This window comes from Micromesistius poutassou (genome assembly GCF_964030765.1).
Source record: "Micromesistius poutassou genome assembly, chromosome: 6".
Classification (NCBI taxonomy): Eukaryota; Metazoa; Chordata; class Actinopteri; order Gadiformes; family Gadidae; genus Micromesistius; species Micromesistius poutassou.
Window position 1 is genome coordinate 7,685,660 of NC_140276.1, and position 24,406 is coordinate 7,710,065.

At 46.0% G+C, this 24,406-nt stretch overlaps 2 protein-coding genes across 2 annotated transcripts in view; one reads left to right on the top strand and one right to left on the bottom strand.

Moving 5' to 3' along the window:
* The window catches only part of LOC311344800 (rho guanine nucleotide exchange factor 9-like), a gene marked incomplete at its 5' end in the record, with an annotated part of 95,014 nt that extends 80,283 nt beyond the window's left edge, over positions 1–14,731 (top strand). The window contains 8 exons of the mRNA XM_084469139.1: positions 137–337; positions 1,738–1,917; positions 2,710–2,942; positions 5,957–6,086; positions 7,234–7,365; positions 10,759–11,002; positions 12,048–12,116; positions 14,333–14,731. Of these exons, the coding sequence (XP_084325265.1) occupies positions 137–337; positions 1,738–1,917; positions 2,710–2,942; positions 5,957–6,086; positions 7,234–7,365; positions 10,759–11,002; positions 12,048–12,116; positions 14,333–14,508 (1,365 nt within the window). The 3' untranslated portion in view covers positions 14,509–14,731. The remainder of the gene's footprint in view (positions 1–136; positions 338–1,737; positions 1,918–2,709; positions 2,943–5,956; positions 6,087–7,233; positions 7,366–10,758; positions 11,003–12,047; positions 12,117–14,332) is intronic.
* Positions 14,732–20,301: 5,570 nt separating this feature from the next.
* LOC311345297 (ankyrin repeat and SOCS box protein 12-like) lies at positions 20,302–23,242 on the bottom strand. Its single transcript, XM_084469656.1, has 4 exons — positions 23,069–23,242; positions 22,064–22,440; positions 21,082–21,610; positions 20,302–20,950 (listed from the first exon to the last, which is right to left on the bottom strand). The coding sequence occupies exons 2-4, from the start codon at positions 22,328–22,330 to the stop codon at positions 20,808–20,810; spliced, it is 939 nt and encodes a 312-aa protein (XP_084325782.1). The 5' UTR covers positions 22,331–22,440; positions 23,069–23,242; the 3' UTR covers positions 20,302–20,807.
* Between the last annotated feature and the right edge of the window lie 1,164 nt (positions 23,243–24,406).

The following is a 24,406-nucleotide window of genomic DNA, read 5'->3' on the forward strand; positions in this document are numbered from 1 at the left end:
GTGTTGTGTGTCCTTATTTGTGCTTGATCTCTGTGTGAATGCGTGTGTATGTGTGTGGGCGCACACACCTGCGTATGTTTGCGTGCATGTGTGTGTGGATGTGCATGCGCCCTCGAATGTGTATTTCCGTCCTCAGCTTTGGGTAAACCAGGAGGACGGAGGGGCGGAGCCAGCCGAGGGAACCAGTGAGGTGCAGAACGGGCACCTGGACCCGACCAATGACTGCCTGTGCTTGGGATCACCGCTCCAGAACCGTGACCAGATGAGAGCCAACGTCATTAATGAGATCATGAGCACAGAGAGACACTACATCAAACACCTCAAGGACATCTGTGAGGTGAGGAGGCGCTAAATAGAGTCAGGAACAACCACACGCACGCACATTCTCCGTCCGCCCTGCGAAGGGGAAACGGGGGGAAAACTGCTTGGCAGTGTGAAACCGTGGGGCTAATTCCGTCAGGGCTTGGAAGCCAGTTGATGTGAATTGTGTTTTGTGTGTCTGTGTGTGTCGGTGTGTGTGATGTTCTAAAGGAGCAGTTGACCCCTGAAATTAAAAGTCCTGCCATTTTCTCATCAGCTACTCCTTGTTCGTTAAAGCCCCCTCAGTTTTGGTTCCCGCGTGACTAAGAAGCGGGTGTATAGTTGCTTCTCAAAAAGAGTAGGAAGGGAACACATCTTTAAATCAGCTCCTAAAGGGTATTAAAAGGGTAATAGAAAAATGTATGTACCGCATCACAGATAACATGAAACAGCCCGTGGGATACACACAATTCCGGTCCCCACTATGGATAAAAGCCTGGCTTTAGAGGCATGTCTTCAGAAAGACACATGGTCCCAGGCATCACGCTGTTCTGCATCACACTGTAATGCTGCACAAGCGTTTCAGGCACTGCATGTAAGGCACATTTGGTACAGGAGGAAACCAAGCTTTCTTGCTTCCAGTTGCTTTTTGTGAGCCACAGCAGCGGTGTCGATATTAAGTGCATTGCACTCAAAGTCGATCTTCTAGATCACGTCATCTAATATAATAATAACAATGTGGGAGGATTCTGCGTGTTCCGTTTCTTCTTGGCTGCATAGTCCGGCCACGGGGCTACGAATGCCTCTCTGGTTTATGTTCAGACCTGTTTCTGTGTTTTCTTAGATCCACCAGATAGATAGGGTGTGAGATTGCAATCACGCTCCCCTTTATCCTGGCACTAGGCTGTGCAGCTCAACATGCAGATACCTGCGTACAGCACTGCTGCATTGCTACTGCAGCGTGGCACAGGCTGATCCAATCTGATCCGCTGCTGTCCACTTGCTCTGACACTTGGCAAGCAAGCGATACAAACTATTCACATTTGTAAACTGAAGGGCAGAGGTTTGTGAAGCGGCAGGACAAGTTTAATTTTGAGTGTTAGGCATAGTTCGATTTTTTTTGTGTTGTGTTATTTTGCTGTTGTTGTTTTTGTGCGGTGGTGGAGTGGTTTGGATTATCTCTCTATCCAAACACCACGCAAGGATCACGGGATCCCGACAACCTCAGTGTTTGTTTTTGAACGTGTGTTAGATACACATCATCATCATCATCATCAACAGCCTGATCCTTATCTTGTTTCAACACCTGTGTATCCTGGTTGGACTAAGAGCCCTTCCCCCCCAGTACGTATTCCAATGCTGCAGTGTCAGCTGATTTACAGTTTCCCTCCGTCTAATTAACCACATGTCTCCACCCGCCGTTGCCGTGGTTCCTAGGGCTACCTGCGGCAGTGCAGGAAGCGCGTGGACATGTTCAACGACGACCAGCTGAGGGTGATCTTTGGGAACATCGAAGACATCTACCGCTTCCAGATGGGCTTCGTCAGAGACCTGGAGAAACAGTACAACACAGAGGACCCCCACCTCTCTGAGATAGGGCCCTGCTTTCTGGAACACGTGAGCGTACACACGCACGCACGCACGCATCCACGCATTCCACACACACATACACACACACCCTTGCATACACACGCGCACACCCTTGCATACGCACCCACAAACAGACGCATACGCACGTACACACACAAGCATGCATGCATACACACCCGCACGCACGCACGCACGCACGCATACATGCATAGACACACATACAAACGCACACGGTCATGCACACACACACGCTCATGCACACACACACACACTCGCTGATGCACACACACACACGCTCATACACACACACACACACACGCTCATGCACACACACAAAAACAGTGGTGCTTAGTCAGGCCTCTTGGGTGCGCACAATATTACAAATAAAATGTTATTGCTTCAGGTGCAGTTATATAACATGGGGGGATGTTATATGCATAAACAAACATTGGTGAATATATGGATAAGACTATTTTAATTACTTCAGGTTTATGTAACGCGTGCATCATTTAAAGTGAAATGAGGTGAGATTCAAGGCAACCGACCAACTTACACTAACCTAATTAGAAATGTTGTTTGCCACTGTGCATGTTTTAATTTGCCAGTTTTGTAACCCTCTACCAGACATTAAAATGTTTAAATATATGTAAAATTATATATAGATATAGATATACGTAGATATAGGTAAAAATATATAGATAGACACGTAGATATAGATATAGATCTACAAATAGATGTGGAAATAGACGTTTTTCTCATTGTATGCTCTCTCTCTCTCTCTCTCTCTCTCTCTCTCTGCTCCTCGGTCCGTCTCCACAGCAAGACGGCTTCTGGATCTACTCTGAGTACTGCAACAACCACCTGGACGCCTGCATGGAGCTCAGCAAGCTGATGCGGGACGGCCGGTACCAGCACTTCTTCGAGGCCTGCCGCCTGCTCCAGCAGATGATCGACATCGCCATAGACGGCTTCCTGCTCACCCCGGTCCAGAAGATCTGCAAATACCCTCTTCAGCTGGCCGAGCTGCTCAAGTACACGGCGCAGGAGCACAGGTGAGGGCTGGGGACGAGGGCTACTAGGACTACTAGGACTAGGGCTACTAGGACTAGGACTACTAGGAGTCCTAGTAGTCCTAGTCCTAGTAGCCCTAGTCCTAGTAGCCCTAGTCCTAGTAGTCCTACTCTAGGACTACTAGGACTAGGGCTACTAGGACTACTAGGACTAGGGCTACTAGGACTAGGGCTACTAGGACTACTAGGACTAGGGCTACTAGGACTACTAGGACTAGGGCTACTAGGACTAGGACTACTAGGACTAGGGCTACTAGGACTACTAGGACTAGGGCTACTAGGACTAGGGCTACTAGGGCTACTAGGACTAGGGCTACTAGGACTACTAGGACTAGGGCTTCTATGACTAGGGCTACTAGGACTACTAGGGCTACTAGGACTAGGGCTACTAGGACTACTGGGACTAGGGCTACTAGGACTAGGACTACTAGTACTAGGACTAGGGCTACTAGGACTACTAGGACTAGGGCTACTAGGACTAGGGCTACTAGGACTACTGGGACTAGGGCTACTAGGGCTACTAGGACTACTGGGACTAGGGCTACTAGGACTAGGGCTACTAGGACTAGGACTACTAGGGCTACTAGGACTACTAGGACTACTAGGACTAGGGCTACTAGGACTACTAGGACTAGGGCTACTAGGACTAGGGCTACTAGGACTACTAGGACTACTAGGACTAGGGCTACTAGGACTACTAGGACTAGGGCTACTAGGACTAGGACTACTAGGACTACTAGGGCTACTAGGACTAGGACTACTAGGACTAGGACTACTAGGGCTACTAGGACTACTAGGACTAGGACTACTAGGACTAGGGCTACTACTGTGCAACTAGGGCTGTGCAACTCATTGAATTCTGATCGTTTTTTGGGGGTCAAACGATCTCCAAACTAATAATAATCGAGTTGAAATTATGATATATATATTTTTTATTATTATTATTTTATAGAATACATATTTGTACAATATTTTCTATTTTAACATTTTGTGTATTTTTTGAAGGGGAAATTTCAAACGTTCTCAGTTACAAAGTGTTTTCTTTTTGGAGAGAAATGCTGAATAAATGCATCGTGTCTTTCAAACTCAAAAATAATCGTTTGAATAATCGTGATTTGCAATATTGACCAAAATATTACCTCAGTATTACCTCAGTGTCACAGTGCAGGGAATCTTATCGCACACTCGGGCATTGTTACCGTAGCCTGGACGGAGGCTAACACACGCCCAGCCAGGCTATCATCGCACAGGGAAGCTAACGTGTGCCAAGGCAGACAGTCACAGCCCCAGGCAGGCTATCGTAGCATAGGAAAGCTATTGTACGCCCTGGCAGGCTATTGTAGTGCAGGAAAGCCTAAGTTTGCCCAGATAGGCTATCATAGCGCATAAAGCCAGGAAACTAGTGTAGCAAATTAAGACCAACATGCGGCCAGACAGGCTATTGTAGGGCAGGGACGCCAACATACACCCAGGCAGGTCATCACGGAGCAGGGAAGTTAACACAGGTACTCGTAGTGCAGTGAAGGTATAATAATAGCACAAGGAAGCTATTGTAGAGCAAGGAAGCTAGCAAGCGCAGGAATTATTGGATATAAAGAAGCTCTGTCGTAGCTGTACAACGAGGAGCTATCGACGGGGAAGGAAGCTATCATTGAACATGGAAGCTATCGTAGCGCAAAGGCAGCTCGTTTTTTGCATGGAAGCTAGCGTAGCAGAGGGAAGCTATTGCAGAAGCCAGGGAAACTATTGTGCGCACAGTGGAGTTAGCGTTGCCAAGGCAGGCAATCTGCACAGGGAAGCTATCATATGCACAGGGAAGCTGTCGTAGCCACAACAGGCTATGATTAATTTGTGAACCTTGCGTTATGATTTCACTTTGTAACACCCATACAGGAGAATAGGTTGCTCTGCATGATTCTGCGCAGCTTTATGACACAAAGTAATGAGTCTATTCATGTGTCTGACTCTGCAGCATCGCAGGCGTCTAAGTGAACATCTGTCCATAGTTTGGAGCACAATAAAGGGCATTAATTACTGAAACCATGATAACGGAAGGTCATATTTCAATGCAGCATAGCACACACACACACACACACAGAAAACGACATCGTATGTGTGCTGGTACGGATGTGTGTGTGATGTGTGTGATGTGTGTGCGTGTGTATGTGTGTGTGTATGTGTGTGTGTGAGACAAACAAGCCTACTCACAGCCCAGCGAACAGTGATGAGAAGCAATCAGTGAGTGTCAGGCAGCACTGGGTCATTCACGAGCCCGGCAGCGGGGCCCGCTCTCAGCCAGGGAGGGCGCGGCGTGCCAGCTCCGCCGACTGTTGCTGCCAGGGCCCTGTGTTTAACAGAGCTCTGGAGGATCTGCCAGATACACAGATGCTGCAGCATACACACTCACACACACTCACACTCACGCACGCACTCACGCATGCACGCACGCACGCACACGCGCACACACACACACACACAATAAAACCCAGATTCAATACAACCGTCGACCGAGATCTGATCTGATCTGATCAGTCCTTTTTTTTTTTTTTTCTATCAGTTAATTCGGGCTACGGAATTACACCGAGCTGAGCAGGGTTCAGACGAGGGAGGGCTTAGACTTATCCACTCCTAGCTGGGGAGAAACGGTGGAAATGGTTTGTGGGAGTGGTCGTGTGTGTGTGTGTGTGTGTGTGTGTGTGTGTGTGTGTGTGTGTGTGTGTGTGTGTGTGTGTGTGTGTGTGTGTGTGTGTGTGTGTGTGTGTGTGTGTGTGTGTGTGTGTGTGTGTGTGTGTGTGTGTGTGTGCGTGCGTGCGTGCGTGCGTGCGTGTGTGTGTGTGTGTCTTTTATTAGGCTTTGCCCGTTCTTTCACCCCAGATACAATTGTGTCCTTTATTTTAACGAGCATCCCCGCAAGAAGAGGCTTTTACTGGAGCGTGCAACACAGCCTTATGAAGTGTGTGTGTGTGTGTGTGTGTGTGTGTGTCCTGTCTCCATAGTGACTATCGCTATGTGGCAGCGGCCCTGGCGGTGATGCGGAACGTCACTCAGCAGATCAATGAGAGGAAGAGGAGGCTGGAGAATATCGACAAGATCGCCCAATGGCAGGCCTCCGTTCTGGACTGGGAGGTGAGCCGCGGACATGAGGAGGAGAAAATGAAGAAAGCATCGATGTATAGATGAGTCTCAAGATAACCCCCGCTTGGCCGAGAGTCAGGATTTTCTTTTTTTGGGGGGGAGATATCGATGTCTAATATGGCCTCCGATGAATATTTTTCTATTTGTGTTTAAACTCATTTACGTTACATTCAGGGCGTTTAGCAGACGCTTTTATCCAAAGCGACTTACAACGGTTAATACACACTGACGGCGGAGTCGACAGCCAGCTGGTAAGTGTCTCGCTCAGGGACACTAGGAGGAGCCGGGGACCGAACTAGCAACCTTCCAGTTGCAAGTCAACCTGCTCTACCTCCTGAGCTAAGCCGACCCACAAACTCTATTTATACAGCGTCGTGAGTTTCATCAAAGGTTTTGAGCGTATTTTACAAGCGAGACCTGAATCACAAACGTACACACTACACACTACGAAACAGCAAAGCCAAATGACATGCACGATATTAGACGTTAGACGTATGTTTAATTTTGACCGTCCTTAATGATTTTATTGTTGGATTGACTGAATAAACGAGTGTTCTTTATTTGTATCTGACCTATTTATACAGCTACTGAGTCTCAGAAGTCGCGTTTACATGGACACTGCTGATCCGATTCGATTTCTAATCGGAATAGATCTATTCCTACCATGCAATCTGAATGTACTGTATGTATGGCATTTACAAAAGTGATAAGCGTATGTCTCTCTTCGTATGTCTCTCGCGCACACCTGCCACATTTGGACCGGCGGCGACTTAATGGACGTCTGATCACTATTTGGCATTTTTATGTATTTGATTTTAATGAAAGCCGAGCAGGAGAGAGCTATTCTCAATTAAGAAGGAGGATGACAGCACAGTGACGTCAGTTTCTCGTCCGATCAGAGAATTGTATTCCGATTGAGGCTTATACAGTAAATTATCATTTTTTATTCCGATTGAGCTGTTCTTCCACTTATAATCCGATCAGAAGTGTCCATGTAAACACGGCTAGTGATGCTAAGCAGCGGAGACTTGCGTGTGTGTGTGCATGCGTGTGCGTGTGTGTGTGCATGCGTGTGCGTGTGTTTGTGTGTGTGTGTGAGTGTGTTCCACTAATTTGTGCGCTCTGTGCGTCCGTGCAGGGCGATGACATCTTGGACCGGAGCTCTGAGCTGATCTACACCGGGGAGCTGTCGTGGATCTACCAGCCGTACGGGCGGAGTCAGCAGCGCGTCTTTTTCCTGTTCGATCACCAGTTAGTCCTCTGTAAGAAGGTAGGTCTCTCGTTCTCTTCCCCTCTCTCTCTCTCTCTCTCTCTCTCTCTGTCTCTAGCTCTCTTCTCTTATCTCTTGCTCTCTCTCTCTCTCTCTCTCTTTCTCTTGGTCTCTCTCTCTTGCTCTGTCTGTCTGTCTCTCTTTCTCTCGCCCTTTCTCTTATCTCTCACTCTTGCTCTCTCTCTCTCTCTCTTTCTCTTTGTCTCTCACTCTCTTCTCTTATCTCTTGCTCTCGCTCTCTCTTTCTCTTGGTCTCTCGTTCTTGCTCTCTCTCCCTCTTTCAATTAAATTAAATTAAATTAGAAAAAACTTTGATGAGAAACAAACGTTAACATCGCAAAAGCAGGTGAACAATTAGGTGGTCAATGTGTAAAACGTTAAATACAAAATATAAGCACATATCAAATATAAGAATATTAAAAACTCAATATCTAAAAAGTAAAATGTTGAATACGTCAAAAATTCCAGTATCTCCCATAAACAGAAAAATTAAAGATACACTGTACATACACGGTATTTACAATGCTCTCTCTCCCTTTCTCTCTCGCTCTTGATATATTTCTTGTTTTCTCCTTATCTTTTTAGTTTGCTAAGATACTGTCTTCTACCGCTCTTTGCAGTAGGAGATTGCAGTAGAATAAATAATTGTGCTTTCTCGTCATCTTTTCATCTTTTCCTATCTTCTTGTACTGCTCTTTGCTGTTTGTCATCTCCCTCGCTCTCTGTCTCTCTCTCTCTCTCTCCTTCTTTCTCTCTCCATATATTCTCTCCTTTTCTTTATCTTTTCAACGCTCTCACTTTCCTTCGAATGCCCTCTTCTCGTATCACGCTTGTCTGTCTCCTTGTCTATCCTCTCTCTCTCTCGCTCTCTCTCCCTCTCTCACCCTCTCCATCACACTCTCTCTCCCCCTTCTCTCTGTCTGTCCACCGTCTCACCCTTTTTTTTGATTTACTCTTTTAATCTAATGACCGCATCTTCAGCTCAGCCTTTTCAAAGTTTTGCTTTCTTGCACTACGGGATATTTAAAGATGGTTATATTTAGTACTTCAAAAGGACCCCTTTGAAGGCTTAGAAACTCAATATATGACGTAATGTTGTGGCTGCCGTCCCCTTGAGTGAAAACCCGTCCAACACGAACTGACCTCCTGTCAAAGAATGAAGATGTGCAGATCCAGGCCCTAATGTACCAGGGAGCTGCACCCCTGTCAGAAAGATGTTCACACTTGGCTGCATTTTACCACGCACACACAAACACACACACACACACACACACACGCAGACACACACACACAGACACACAACCATACCAATATACACTGACACACACAAACATATATACACACACACACACACACACCGATATACACTGACATACACACACCGATATACACTGACACACACAAAAATATACACACATACACACACACGCACACACAAACCCATGCACGCACACACAAAAACAAATTGAAACATAAAACATAAATGTGTGTTGACACACGCATACACAAGCGAGCTTAGAACCGATCACTACTGTGAATCATCATCATTCACACACACACACACACACACACACACACTCACACACACACACACACACACACACACACACACACACAAATGCTGTACTCTAGCCACAGTAGGAGGCACAATCACAAAGAAGGCATAAAAAGTCAAGTCAACACTTATCTATGTTGTCTCCTTCTTCCATTTCCTTTGGTCCTGCGCCCCTCCCCTGGCTATCTGTCTATACATCTGCAGTGCTGTCGGAATGCGCGCCGGTATGTCTGTGGTCTGCAGTGGGCTGCAGCCTGTGTTATTGTACTGTTAACATAGATCTCGCCCCCCCCACACCCCCTGCTAAGCACCCATATACCAATCGCCCCCCTCCACTATGGGTCGGAGAGGGAGAGAGGGGGAGAGAGAGGGAGGGAGGGAGAGAAGGAGAGAGAGAGAGGATCCCTCCGAGAGAGAGAGAGAGAGGGAGAAGATCCCTCCAAGAGAGAGGGGGAGAGAGGGAGGGAGGGAGGGAGAGAGAGGGAGAGAGGGAGAGAGAGAGAGACTCTTGAATATAAATCCTGTGTCTTTTGTTTTAGCGCTTCCTCCGACAGGATTCTCGGTACCAACAACAATTTCAATGGCGCTCGCCTCTGGGCGTGTCGGCTGTCGTGTTGCTCGTTGCTTTTCCTTCCTTCTCTTTCATCTTATCTCCCTAATCAGGGGCCGGAGAGCGCTTTATCTCTGCACGCTCATTGGCAAAGGCTTTTTTGGGCCGGTTTTAGGGTGAGGGTAAGGGCTCATAGCGTTTGTTTCTCGCTCACTGAAGAATAAGCAGACAGGGTTGAGGGCTGGTTTATCCACCCAGCGAGCATCTTGGTTCTAGAACAAAGACGGAACCAAGAAGGGCGCTGGGGGGGGAATAGGCCTCTCTTTCCTGGAAGTATTCCTCCAAACATTTTTGGAGAGTTTCACATCTGGTTCACATCTGGTTATTCTTTGGGTCATATTCAAAGTAACAACACACAATGTATTATCAGTTTCTATTTGTAATCCTCCACTCCGATAATGTAAGCATATTTCTGCACGCAGCACAACCCCTTTACCCACACAGAAACAAACGCACACACAAAAAGCCACACACAAATGCACACACGCATGAGCACACACATTACACTGGAAGTGTTACAAATCACTGCATTAGCGATAGCAGTTGCAGTGGGTGAGGTGTTTAATTTAGCTTGAATAAATCCATTATTTCAGGCTCTGGGCTCCACAACCGGAACATTGAGCTTCCTCTTCCAAAACACACACACACACACACACACACACACACACACACACACACACACACACACACACACACACAGTATGGATTGGCCTAAAGATACAGTTAAGATGTACTTTATTAATTCCCAGACATGAAAACGGGATGTCACAGCAAGTGTCATTACTAGATGCTTTATTTAAAAACATGTTTGCATACCAGAAAGGTGTCACATTTTGAAATGACCTTGACGCCTAAACACACACACACACAAATCCTATTGAAGGCAAGGCAACTTTATTTATACAGCATACACGAGGCGGACTCAAAGTGCTTCACATAGAAACATCTTCATAAAATAAAACAATGAGATAAAATAGACAATAAAGGCAAAGTAACAAAAAAGGCATTGTAGAAAGTGCACAATAAAATGAAGTAATAAAATAAATAAAGTGCAATGAACTTAAGATTTAGCCGAAAGCTAACGCAAACATAGATTTCAGCTTGAAGGCTTCCTCTAGCATTTTTTTCCTGAACCTGCAAACGCTCAAAATGTCTGCTTGTCTGTCCGTCTGTCTGTCCATCTGTCCGTCTGTCCGTCTGTCCGTCTGTCCGTCCGTCCGTGGCACAGGACCTGATCCGTCGCGACATCCTGTACTACAAGGGGCGCATCGACATGGACCGCTACGAGGTGCGCGACGCCGTGGACGGCCGGGACGACGACTTCAACGTCAGTGTGAAGAACGCCTTCAAGCTGTGCAACAAGGACAGCGAGGAGATCCACATCTTCCTGGCCAAGAAGCTGGAGGAGAAGATCCGCTGGCTCAGGGCCTTCCACGAGGAGAGGAAGATGGTGCAGGAGGACGAGAAAATCGGTGAGTCTTCCCCCGCCGCCAAACTCCGCCCACATCCACCCCCCACCCCCCCCCCCCCCCCCCCCACGCCGTTACTTCCTCCGCCGCCGCGCCGTTTTGGAAGGCATTACTCTCATTCACAAGGGGCCTGGTGATTTATATTCTAGTACTCGAGCCATGCTGCATCACACTGGGAGCAAAGAAAAATGGGCAACGGATTACAGACTACTAAATATAGCACGAAAAGTTATTTTCTGGAAGACAGAAAAATTGGAATGCGTCTCCCTGTGTTGTGAGTTGTAGCCTCGTGTCTCTGCTTTGTTGGCGCGCGTCACATACAAGCATCAATGTGTTGTTTTTAAATTGTGCCGAACCGCTACCCTGACGTAGACATTTTTGAAGTCTGTGGAGGTGGATCTCGGCGTTTGATTCGCACACTTGATTCGAGTGTTTCAGTTCTATACGGTGTGAATACGTTTCAAAAAGCAACATTTGAAATGGATACCGTTGTTTGTTTTGTTTTAAATTAATGGTATGGTAATATATGTGGTTAACACTCTTGGTAACACAAAGCATACTGAAGTTGCTGTTGTTTTTTTCACCTTAACATTACAAAACAGTACATCTAAAACATCAAAAAAAAAAAAAAGTATCTTTAACTCTTCATACGCACGCACACACGCATCAAACATGCATACATACAAAAATACACACACTCACACGCACGCACGGGCACACATACATTTTATATGATGAAAAGTATGAAAGTATGAAAGTCTGTGTTTGTTTATGACATGGCTTGGTTGATTACTCACCTCTGATGGCATTCTACTGTTTGTTATTTCTGAATAGCAGACCACTACTATGAATAACAGACCGTTGCTATCGATGCAATCCTCTAGTCAACATAATGCGGAACTAATAAAATATTTTATTGTTATACCGTGTGTCAAATGATTCATTCCTTCAGTTATTAGCCGTGTGATACGCAGCATGATGTGCAGCAAGCCGGTCAGGACTGTAAAATAACTTTTGTCTCACTGTCCATTATTCCTTAATCGCTAAGGTTTCGAGATCTCAGAGTACCAGAAGCGGCAGGCGGCCATGACAGTGAGAAAGGTGACCAAACAGAAAGGTGAGGCAACAAGAAGATACCAGGTGATTCTCCTTTTCTTCTCTTCGCTGGTCTGCTCTGTCTTCTCATTGCTGTTTACTTTTCCCACTCTCCTGCTTACTTCTCTACCTCTTTAAAACCTGAATGTAAATGTGAATTTATAAATGTTAAATGCTGTGTTTATGACTGTACTTTGACAAGCTCTCTACTTATACTAGTTTTTTTTCAAGCTAGGAACATTTCTCTTATTATTATTACTATATGCGTTGTATATATTCTGTCCGTTGTCGAGTTACGGTAAATATCCCTGGCATCATGCGCTATATGATACGACGGCTTTCCGTCCTATTCTGTGAAGTAAGCACCAATGAAAAGACAGAGGACTGTTGCATGACGTATGAGTTCAGAGAGCGACACCACTGTTTCAGCCATGTGTGGCCCATCACTATCCTGTCCTGATGCTATTATAGCATACATGAAACAAATCTATTCCTGAACTTAACCCAAACATCTGATGCATCATGAACTGTTTTTTACATTTAGTCTTAAATAACCTATGGTTCGGATACATTTTTACCATGCAACAACTTGCTAATAACAATTAGTCCATTGCTTTTAATTATGAACAAACGTGATCAATTAGTATACATTTAAAAAGAAAAAAAAATTCATAACAAAAGAAACACATTTACGAAGCAATTCATCAGGGCATGAAAGACAAATGACCCACATGCCCAAACTGCTGCTACCTAGGAGCTACTGGATAAGCTAGTTTAACAGCAGGCTAGATGCACATCTGATGTACACAATGCATTGACCATTTACATTTACCGAGGCTAACGCGTTGCTATTGTGAGTTCCATAACAAGCATGACAATCCGTTTGGGATCTGAATTAACTAATGACATGCTGGAATGTTCTCTCTAACGTTAGGCTTCCGGCGGTATATGTTCTGTCAGACATGTTGTTGTGTGTGTTTAACTTAGTGTTGTATGTGTACACATTGGCTCTGGCACAAGGTGAAGTACTCTCTTGAATTTCAGATTCATTTATAGATTTCATCTTGAGAAAGAGGGCCATGTTATATGGACATGGTTTGAGAATGATAAAGGTATATGCATTAGAGTTACTACCCTAGCGCTAGCGCAACAAGATGCCATGGCAACTGCTCATGCAGTATTGGAAGCTGTTGTGATTAGCATCGGCATAAGCGCATGCAGGTCGCTGACCAATCTGCTGTCAAGCCTTATCTTGACTGTTCAACATAGAATAGGTCTCACTGACAAAGCTATCAAACTGCTGAACAGTGTTTGGGATGAAAAAAACAAAATCCTTATTCTTATTTTACCTCCAAGATGCCATGGCAACTTTTTTTTTTTTTTAATATTATTTCATCTCCAAATATTGATTGTACTCGTAGTTTTTGATAACACTAGCATACAGTAGCTGTGATGCTTGTAGGCTGTAGAAATATTACTTTAGTAGGCCGTAGCCCAGCTTATTTGTTCAATCTATTTTTGGCACTTTGGTGTTTTTTGAAGTCTTGAGAGAACTATTCAAACAAACAAGCGGTCGGATAAACAAAGACGAACCGCGTCCCCTGTCAAAACGCCCCGTCCTATCAGTGTGTCCCTTCACGTCATCAATGGGTTCTCTTGTTTGCGTCTCACCACCAGGTTGGTTTGAATAGTGTCTTTGGTCTCCCTTGTGTCATAACTTAGGCTGGTCTTCACTTAATTCCATCTCCGCTATCATTCTAGTGCCCATAAGGATACCGCACCATATATATCGTTATATATATATATATATATATATATATATACATATATATCTGTGATTAAAAGACACAGAACGTATATTAATAGTACTCATAGTACATAGTACTCATAATAGTTTATATCGGTATGTGCCCGTTTGTGCTTTCAGTAGTTCAGTCTTGTGTGCGCGCGCGTGCGTGTGTGTGTGTGTGTGTGTGTGTGTGTGTGTGTGTGTGTGTGTGTGTCGTCGGCGGGGTGTTTTCTTTGCTTTATCGGTAGACGCATGAATCGATGTCGTGTCGTTGTGTCGCTCGTTCGGACGCACCGCTGATAACCGTTCTTCCTCTTCTTCTTCTGTTATCTTCCTCCTGCCCCTCTTTTTATTTTTTTACGCTTTGTTGCCCCGCCCCCCCCTCCCCCCCTCCTCCCTCCCTCCCCCCCCCCCCCACCCCCCCGCTCTATTGCACCTGCGTTTCCCAGGTGTGAACAGGTGCACGCCGCCCTCGTACCCGCCCCCCCCGGACCCCCTGTCGGCGGGACACTTTGAGGTCACGGAGGACATGACGCAATCGGAGGTTTTTGAATTAAGTCAATCCAAACGCGGCCAGGCTCCCTTCTGGCAGAATTTTAGTAGATTAGCTCCATTTAAGAAATAAGACACTTGAGAGAGACTCTTCCGGAAAGGACCAGCTATTTTTCTTAGAAGCACTAAAACAAAAAAAAACGTCGGGTGATTAACATCCGAAACGATGAAGAATATATTCAAAAAAAAAAACAGGAAAAAAAACACACACACACACACACATGTTCGACGAGAGAGAGACTTTTGAAGAAGAAGGACCTGTGTTAATATTTTCGTGACCAGAGGAGTTGGTAGCACCAAGGAGGACTGAAGAAAACACCATTCTTGGTTTTGTTGTTCTGTTCTGTTTTTTTATTGGTCAAGCTTCTCCCACCGCGACACACCTCCACAAACTCCGCCCCCCCCCCCCCCCCCTCGAACCCGCACCGTCACTACGACGACCACGCTCTCTGATTGTCCACAAGTTGTCCACGAGATGTTTTTCACGGGGGGGGGGGGGGGGGTTTCTTAATCAAGTGTTTTCTGTCCAAACCCGTTCCTCGGGGGAGCCACCATCCTAACCCCAAACCTGTGTTCAACCCTCCGTTCAAAAGGTGGAGGCTGCGTCATTTGGCCGTGTGATTCGTATTCGAAAAACAAAAGTGAGTTGTTGTTGCTGTGCTGCTCTGTGAGTGTGTGTCTGGTGAGAACCTTGTGTACGTTCACTGTGGTGGAGGTGGAATAACGATATGTGTCATCTACAGGCTGTAGCATCTTTCCCCCCCCCCACAACCGCCCCCCACCCCACCCCCACCCCCCCCCCCCCCTTGCTGTCGGCATTAACGTCGACTCAGATCCAGTGATCACAGAGCGACTACGCTGCTCTACAGAGGTCTGTCATCGTTCTAGGCTGCATCCTCCATGTTCTCTCTCTTGCTCTGTGATAGACCATCTTAGTTTCTCTCTTGTTCTCGCTCACACTCTCTGCGTTCCTCTAGCTCTCTCCTCTGATCAGTACCCCGACCATTGAGACCTTTCTATACCCCTCCCTCCATCCTTTTCCTTTTTCTTCTCTTTCATTCTCTCCATCTTTCTCTGATCTATCCAAGCTGTCAACCGGCTCTCTCCCTCTCCATCTCTCTCTCCCTCTCGCTCTCACTCTCTCTCTCTCCCTCTCCATCTCGCTTTCGCTCTCTCTCGCTCTCTCTCTCTCCCCCTCCATCTCTCTCTCACTCTCTCACCCTCTCCCTCTCTCTCTCTTTCTCTCTCTCACCCTCACCCTCTCTCTCTCTCTCTCACCCTCTCTATCTCTCTCTCACCTTCACCCTCACCTTCTCCCTCTCCATCCCTCTCTCTCTCTCCCTCTCCCTCTCCATCCCTCTCTCTCTCTCTCACCCCCTCCCTCTCCATCTCTCTCGCTCTCTCCCTCGCCCTCCCAGCGGTTGGTTTTCCCACGAGGAACTGGCGAGCTGGGAGCCTCTCAGTCTGCCACGGGGCCGCGTTGCATCGGGCCAGGGAGACCAATCGATGGCCTCCTCAACAACCCTCACACCATCTACACGCTTTTTGCTCAGCCATTTTCAACAGGACATTAATATCCTGTTTCCTGGCCGCGGGGAGGTGGGGGGGGGGGGGCTGTGGTTTATGGGGTGGTGTGGTCGGGGGTACAGCCCAGTAGAATGAGAGTCTTAGCTGCCAAATGCTGGAGCGCACCTTCCCTCTCACACGGATCCCAACCCGTACTGTCTGGGCCGGCGTCTGGTTCGTGTGGTGCAGGAGGAGCTCTGCACCCAGAGGCTACGAAGGCTTTCATGAGGGGTGGCGGTGCGAGGCTCTCATAGGGTGTTTCTTGCACGTGTTTTGGCTGCGGAAGGGAACTCTCTGTGTCGAGTGATTCACGACCTGTTTTGTCTCCTGCTATGAAAAGCACAGCCAAATCCACCCAGAGCCAGCCCCCGTTTGGTGCTGAGTAGTACCTAGCAGAGTGTGGCACGGAGCTGTGTACCCGGGTATAATTGCTGTTCCTCAAGCTGGAATCAAGCCTACTTTTGCAGCACAAAAGAAAATGATAGGGTAGGACAGAAAGAGTGCAAGAGTGAGTTAATGAGTGAAGCCCCATTCATTGAGGAATAGGATCCACTCGAAACGGGTCGAGTCAACGGCGAGGTGAACATGAACGTAACAAAATGAAAGCCAGGATGCATTGTGGGCGGGGTGGAAGGTGAGCGCCGGGTGGCTGGGATGGATGCCGGATATTGTCTCTAATCTGCAGCAATGCACACTTCCTGGTGCACATTTAAATTCTTTCAGCGTCTTTCTCCGCACTACAGTGTGTCCTCCATGCCGGGGGGGGGGGGGGCGGGGGTCCGGTCCCGAACTGTTTGTTTAACCAACGACGACGACCAACAGCTGTCCCATGTGGACACAGAGGTCGCGACCCCTGGGAGCAGGGCCCCGCCGGCAGCCTTTCAGACACACTCCACCTGCTGATCTGTGTTTCATGAAGGTGTTTTTTTTTTTTTGTTGTTCTACGATTGGAATGTTACGAGACATGTCTGTTGATATATGGTTATGTGATCATGTTTGCTGTGGACCTCAGATGCATACAGTACATTTCTCTGTGTTGGAGTTAAACCATCATACATAACATACAGTATGGCGACTTGTGCGGCGTGATGAACCATTCTACAGCCTCAGCGTTCACCGTACATAAGGGGGGGTGTATGTGCCGTAATATGTCATTTGCTTTGCCTTCTTAAAGGCCTTATAACCTATTGGTGGAGGAAGAATTAAAAAGAGACCTGAGACTTGTCTCTAGTCTGCTGTGTAATTGATCTTTTTTGGTTTCAGTGAAGAAAAGCCGAGTGTAAACACTGAGTTGGTTGGTGGTGTCGCCACACTGGAGCAGCAGTAGTAGTGGTAGTAGTACGAGGTGGTCGTCCACGTCCTTCCTCTAGCACAGATATGATTCCTAGACCATAACCTCAGGTCCAGTGCCGTAACCCCTCACCCCACCATTCAAAACCCCTACAGACACACAACCACACACATGCATGCACATGCACACACACACACACACACACACACACACACACACACACACGTGTGTATGCAGGTAGCTGGCGCACCGTCACACACAGGTACACACATGCACACCTGCACACCGCAAACACACACTCCTGCAGGCTTATCGGCCCGTTGTGCTGCTGGAAAGAGAGATGCGATCTACCAGTGCCTTCCAGCATTCCACTAGTGATGATGATATCTTAAGTTTCACAGGCCAATCGGAGGTAGTCGTGTCATTCACCCTGGGCGTGGGACTAGGCTCTCTCTCGTACTTAATAGTTCTATTTTTCTATCTTTTTTTTCTTTCTCTCCCTCCCCTCATTTTGCCTCTGTGGGTTTGTTTTTCTATCATTATTTTTCTCTCTTCCTCCTCGTCTCTTCACCGTTTCAATCTACTCTACTGCTCTTTTTTTCTTTGTTTCTCCCTCACACTCTCACACTCTCTCTATGTCTCTCTCTATGTGTATATATATATAGATATATACTGTATATATATATATATCTGTCCATTTTTTCTCTCTTTATGTCTCCTTTCTTCTCTCAATCCCCCGGAACCTTCTCTTTCTCTTTCTGTCTCTATCTCTATCTCTCTGACTGGGAATCCCATTCCCCAGTGCATGAGACCCCGTCCGACCAGAGTATAGCGATCAGGACCTTCCTCCCTGAACAGGAGTAGGCGCCTGGGTCGCAGGACTTGAAAACACAATGACACGGTATTATCACACATTAGCATAGAAGTGTTCAATATAGTGTTGCACAAACTGACTAAACATTAAGTATATTCTACTTTCAAACATTTACTTCCTTTGTTGCACATTTAAAAACATAATATTTAAAGCTCAAAAACCGCTGCAGTAGGATACTGTTTTTATTTTGTTTTTTTTTCCTTTCTCGGTTCGTGTATTAGAAGTAACTTGAAGTATATATATACAAATTATGGGGAGTTGTAAATTGAAGGAACAATCATCTATTTTACACTTAGCAGCTACACACTGTAAATACTGTACAAAAGAACAGATCATATATTTGGATATTAGTATTTTGCGTTGGAGACGAATGTTGTACCAGTTCTAGCGTGCGCTAACACACTGCACCAGATAGATGCATGCTTGTGGCATCCAAATATTTTGCATGCAATTTAACCAGAACTCTTTAACCAGATTGTTTTAGCTTCATTTATAAACCCCCTTCATCACTTAAATACAAAAAACCATCGCTGAGTAGACCGATACCAGCTCACTGAAAGAACGATTATTTAACTCCCCCTGTTGTGGCTTTTAACACTTTATTTATTTATTGTCAAACTGGTGTTTGTCATCGTCATTGGGAATCAACGATAACACTGAAGTGAAGAGCACTGATGCTGCCTTGTCTACGTGGAACTATGAACACAACTCTCTCTACATTCTCACGTCATCTTAACACCACACTAACTGTCCAGTGCCATTAACGGCTGTGACTGAAACGGGTATCATGTTTCGTTTTTTTGTCAGTGAACCAAACAGGGATGTACAACGGCCCGATTCAGGTTTCTTTTCGGAGTATAGATTTCAAGTCAAGCAGAGATAAAACAAGAAAAACCTCTTTGGATTAACAAAACAATATATATCGACCAGAAATCCTGAAGACACAATTACATAGAACTTCATTCCAATATCCCAGTACTCTCTCCTTTTACTGACATTCTTAAGAACAATGGTCTGACACTACCAATCAATTTCTCACTACCTTCTTTGAAATTCTGTGTCCTCATTTTACAATTTGTGTTACAATGTTAAACTGTTTTTATTTGGTTACCCAATACAGAAACAGCTTTAAGTAGATTTATCTGAAGCAAAGTTAGGACATATTTGTTGCCATGCATCAAAGCGTGTCTGTCCTGCTTATATTATTTAATGACCTTTTTAATTATAAATGCATCAGTGTTATATATTTTTCCTCACCTATTTCTATGTTTTGTTGTGTGTGTGTTTTTTTCCAAGGGACATATTAGCAAGTAATTACAATCACAAACCTGAGCATAGCAACATATTTGATAGCTATTTCTTGCAGTTATGGCAGTCCTGTGTTATTACGGAATAGTCAAGGTACAGCAGGGTCACTATCTTCAAAAGGTAATTTAATGTGGTTTTTAACGGCCGCAAGGTAACAGAGGGCCCGCTTTTGGAACTCTAACCATTTGTATATTACCATCTAGTTTAAGGTTTCGATTTTTGACCACCACAGCACATTTACTTGCAAGTTTTATCCTTAGGAAATGTCACCATATGCAAACATTTGTATTTTATTTCTTGCTGGCATTTAAGTTTATTTGTTGTATAAATTTAAAACCTTAAGAATATTGTCTATTCAATCGAGAAACTGTGAATGGGGGAGTGGAGATGTCTACTGTATGTACATTATATGTTTTGATGTAATCAAAAGCACTGGGAATATGTTGTATTCCGCTGAAAAAAATGAAACCATATCTGATATAGCTGTACTTTTGTTGAAAATAAAACCTCTATATACATAGCTGTTTTGGTATTATAGCCTGAAGTAAGTATCACAATAAAAAAAGCCATAAACCATAAAGTAGGCCAAGGCCCATACAAGCTTCTGTATTAGCTTTGTATGTAGCATGGGTTTAGATAAGACTGGTGGACAGGACATATTGTCCCGGTTTCCTGTTGTTTGACATCATATCCGCTCTACATGGCTATTTACAGCGTACAGCTGCTACCTATTATACATTATGAAAGGCACATCAAAACAGTTAAATCACAAACAAGTGGTCAACAATTTACAAAAACAATGATGCCCGCTACAAACAGAGGCAATGTAAAATGTAAAAAACAATGATATTGATATTTTATTTATCTGATAGTCAATCTGAAGTCAAAAAAAAAATGCATACATTTTTTGAACAGTGAAAAATTGTGGGAAAGTGCAATATCACCGCCAGGAGGGTATTTTATAGGTAGAGTGTCATTTTTGACCAGAAGCCCATAATTGCTAGTGCTATTCCGATCTCTAGTGGTAGATCATGGTGTTACAGGTATTTGATCTAGATCTGGCACCTCCAAGCGTCGATTTGTATTATTGCAAGAACACTAAGAAAAAAACACTCAATTCATAGAGAACACAGCAAAAATAAATATAAATGTTAATAAATATAGAAGGCAATAATAATAGGCCACTAATACAGATGTAAACATAATTTCATTTCGTCTGTCCCTTTGCAACAAATTTGTGACATCCATGTGTAAATATCCACATCATTCATGACAGACACATAAAAACAAATACAGTCCAATCCAGCCATGTTCAAAACGACGGGAACACACTTCATATATTCAAGACGACATGGTTCAGATATTTCCTGAGTATCTGAGGAATGTCCAAGCTTCCAACGACTGGCTCTTTATTGGCGAAAGGCAGGTGTCTTCGGATCGCTATCCGGGTCTGTGACATCAGCGTTTTGGGGTGAACTGTAACAAAAAAAAAAACATGTTAAACCATGATCGTTAATACAGTAGCTTAGCCTGTCCACTCAACCGTGAAAAGTCTAACTTTCTGTGGTAGGCCTACTCACAAAACAAAGAAACCCGACGTCTTTTACCTCTTTCCTTAAGGAGCAACCCCAGGGCTTCGTTCTGCTTCGTCGTCTTGTCCACGATCAGCGTGGGCAAATACACGTCGGCTCCAAAGTCCACCAGCAGCTGTACGTACTCCACGCCGCAACCGTACCGGAGACACATCTCCGCCACCGTCTTTGGCTGCTTGATCCGGCCCAGCATCTTCTCGTCCGTGCAGTTGTAGTCGGGGTTGGCCCCGTGGAGCAGCAGTAGCTTGAAGCAGTCCAGGTGGCCGTACACGGCCGAGATGTACAGGGGCCCCCTGCATGCCGTGGCGTTGGTCGCCCACTCGGGGACCTTCGACCTCGCGTCCACCTCGGCGCCGTAGTTCAGCAGCTCCTGGAGCACCTCCACGTCGCCCTCGCGGGCGGCGGTCAGCACCGGGGAGCAGTTGTTGTACGGGCTGCCGTTGGGGTCGGCGCCCGCCTTGAGCAGGGCCGCCACGCAGTCCAGGTGCTTCCCGCTCACCGCTGTGAATAGCGGCGTCTGGGCCTTCACATCCAGGCTGTCCACCTGCAGGGGGCAAACAATGCTGTGTGAGCCACAATGTGTTGTGGCTGATTTCCTTCCACAATGTTGTTGTTGGCTCAGCAAGCAGACCAACCCTTTGCTGTCTGTGTGTTCATCCGTTGTTCATATATACTCGTATGTTTTAGCTTTATTTTCAGAGCTATCATTTACAATATCGTGTCAAAATCTGTACAACATAATGTGAATACGTCCACTTCAGATGGGGAGTCAGTATTTACCAAGTGACACAACCGTCCTAATAGATAATGTCCTAATCGTCCCTGGAACAGCCCTATTGTCTTTTGATTGTTGTTGTGGCAATTACACAAGCCGGGCTCAAGGTGAGCCTCTTCAAAACAGGTTACGCCTAACCACATGCATAACAATAACAACCCCCAGTAACCACCACCGCCGCCGCCTCCGCCTCCCTAGGGGGTGCAGCCTGGTGCATCTCACCTCCGCCCCGTGCTGCAGCAACACTTCCAGGCAGCCCAGGTGTCCTCGGGAAGCCGCCGCCCTCAGCGGCGTCAGGGGAATCCCCCATCCGCTGCGGCAGTTGATGCACCTCCTGTAGCTGTCCTGGGACAGGAGGCGGGCCAGCTGGGCCGCGTCGTCGGCGCTCACCGCCTGGTTCAGCTCCTCGCACAGCCGGGCCTCCTCCTCGTCGTCGTCCTCCCTGGGCTGCAGCAGGGAGAAGATCTTGGAGATGTCCATCAGACTCATGGCGGCCGTAGCGCCGATAGGTACCCCCCGGGGGGCGAGGGGGGGAGACGTGGGGACGTGGTGGGGGGCGATAGGGTGGGACGCCTATAGGCACGTTAACGCTGTCCCATCTGCAGTGGAAGACAGATGTGTATTTTGTTGAGATAGAGCAGCACGCGCGCACATACACACATACACACACAGGATAGTCTAGTCTAGTTGGGTTAGGGGGTTTGATGTCCATTCGAAAGGTTGTGAGTTTGAACCCCGATGGTTACATCCTCAAATAGATGCCTTCCTCCTATCTGCTGATCAATGCCATGTGACAAATAAAAGGACAGCAGCAGTCATTGTTTGTCGGAAAAAAAACATCCCAAAAATGCCCGAAATAGAATCCAAATATAAAGTAATGACACTAGGTTCATCATCACAAACATTCCTGTCGTTTTGGTTGGGAAGAAAGTTATTCTTTACCTCTTCCACTGTTTAATCGCAGACCAACCTTTGCTTCATATAACTTTAACTGCGACTCTTTTATCATATCAGTAGACAGCTCTATATGTTACTCAAAACAATGTCTCTGCTTAAAAACACCACAATCCCTGAACTAAGTGTAACACTTCTAATGGATAAACTTTCACAAAGAATTTTCCACATGCTGAGTCCAGATCCTCCAAGCTCCAGAGAACAAAAAGGGGTGAACCAGTGGGACCAAATCGCTCGATACAATTGTAGTGTGTCAATGTGTCCGTTACATACCTCGGCCTCCTAGGTGTCCAGTGTCTCTGCCAGCGGTGTTAATCAGATGGGGAGTAATCATTTATTTTGTCACTCCATAATTTGGAACGTGAAAGTAACCAAGAGTCCTCTAGGTGATTCTCCCACAGGGTGTGAGACTACTGGGGATATCAGGACACTGTGTGTGTGTGTGTGTGTGTCTGTGTATGTGTGTGTGTGTGTGTGTGTGTGTGTGAGTGTGAGAGAGCCAGAAAGGGGAGAAAGGGGAGCCAGAGTTAGGGGGGTTGGGGTCTAATTTTAGGTCACAGATGGGCCTGGCTAGATTTCCATTCTTGGAGAGTCGGGGCTATGGGGGTTAAAATTAGAAAAGGTGATAAAAACTTGTGCCACTGTTTCACTCTGTGGCCTGTTAGATAGCAGCGTACAACATGACTCACAATGTTCACTGTGAGACACGAGAATAAGTTGAACAACTGAAAATAAAATAGGGGTGACATAGGTCATCACAATGCATATGCAAACAGCTCAGACCCAATTATTGTCAGGTGAAACAATGCCTTGGAAAGTATCCGGCTTGCAGGAGCCATCGAGGCGGACGCAAACATGAGATGATGGCATCTTGTGAAAGTTATATATTTATGGAGAGTTTGGGGAAATGGCATCGCTCAGGCCTCATTCACACTAGGAATATTTGGAAGCCGTTTCTGGAGGTGTCAGCTGTCTGTGGCTCCCTTATAGACCCGCTCAGGAGGAGTTCGCCATCAGCTGTTCTCCCTGCCCCGCCCACTTAAGCTTATTCCGTCCTTCCGTCCCAAGGTGTGGATTGTGCCAGACTACATTCTCTCAGCAGATGGCCCAAAGAATCCTGGTAAAATATTAGTTTCACAGGCTACTTTTCTTGGCCAATTGTTATGTTGTTTGCTATATTTTGTTGTACATTATAATAGAACACCCTCATTACATTGTTAGGAGGTATAAACATGACTGACTGCATATATGAGGGAGGGACTCAGAATGAACAAAAGGGTTTTCAAATAAATGTCTTGAAGAACTGATGTTGGTTTTGTATTGATGCTGTCACCGCCAGGGGGCGCTAGTGACTTATCTACTATAAATAAACAATAAAAGAAGAAATGGCAACACATCTTGCGTGAACCGGGGCTCCCGACGGGGTTCCCGGAACTTCCCGCCCCTCGGAAACAGATTAAAAGATGGACGAGGAGGAGGCCCTTCGAACCTTTTATACCAGAATGGTTTCAAGTGTCCGGAGCAAGCTTCCCAACAGCGCTCCACAATGCTCCCCACGCCGAGACAGAGAGAAGAGAGAGAAACACACGAAGCGCAGAGAGGAGGACACAA

Coding starts and splice junctions, on each gene's coding strand:
- LOC311345297 (XM_084469656.1), bottom strand. CDS start 22,330: ATGAGTCTGATGGACATCTCCAAGATCTTCTCCCTGCTGCAGCCCAGG. Junction 21,611..22,063: donor TGCTGCAGCACGGGGCGGAG/GTGAGATGCACC, acceptor TGCCCCCTGCAG/GTGGACAGCCTGGATGTGAA. Junction 20,951..21,081: donor GTTGCTCCTTAAGGAAAGAG/GTAAAAGACGTC, acceptor TTTTTGTTACAG/TTCACCCCAAAACGCTGATG.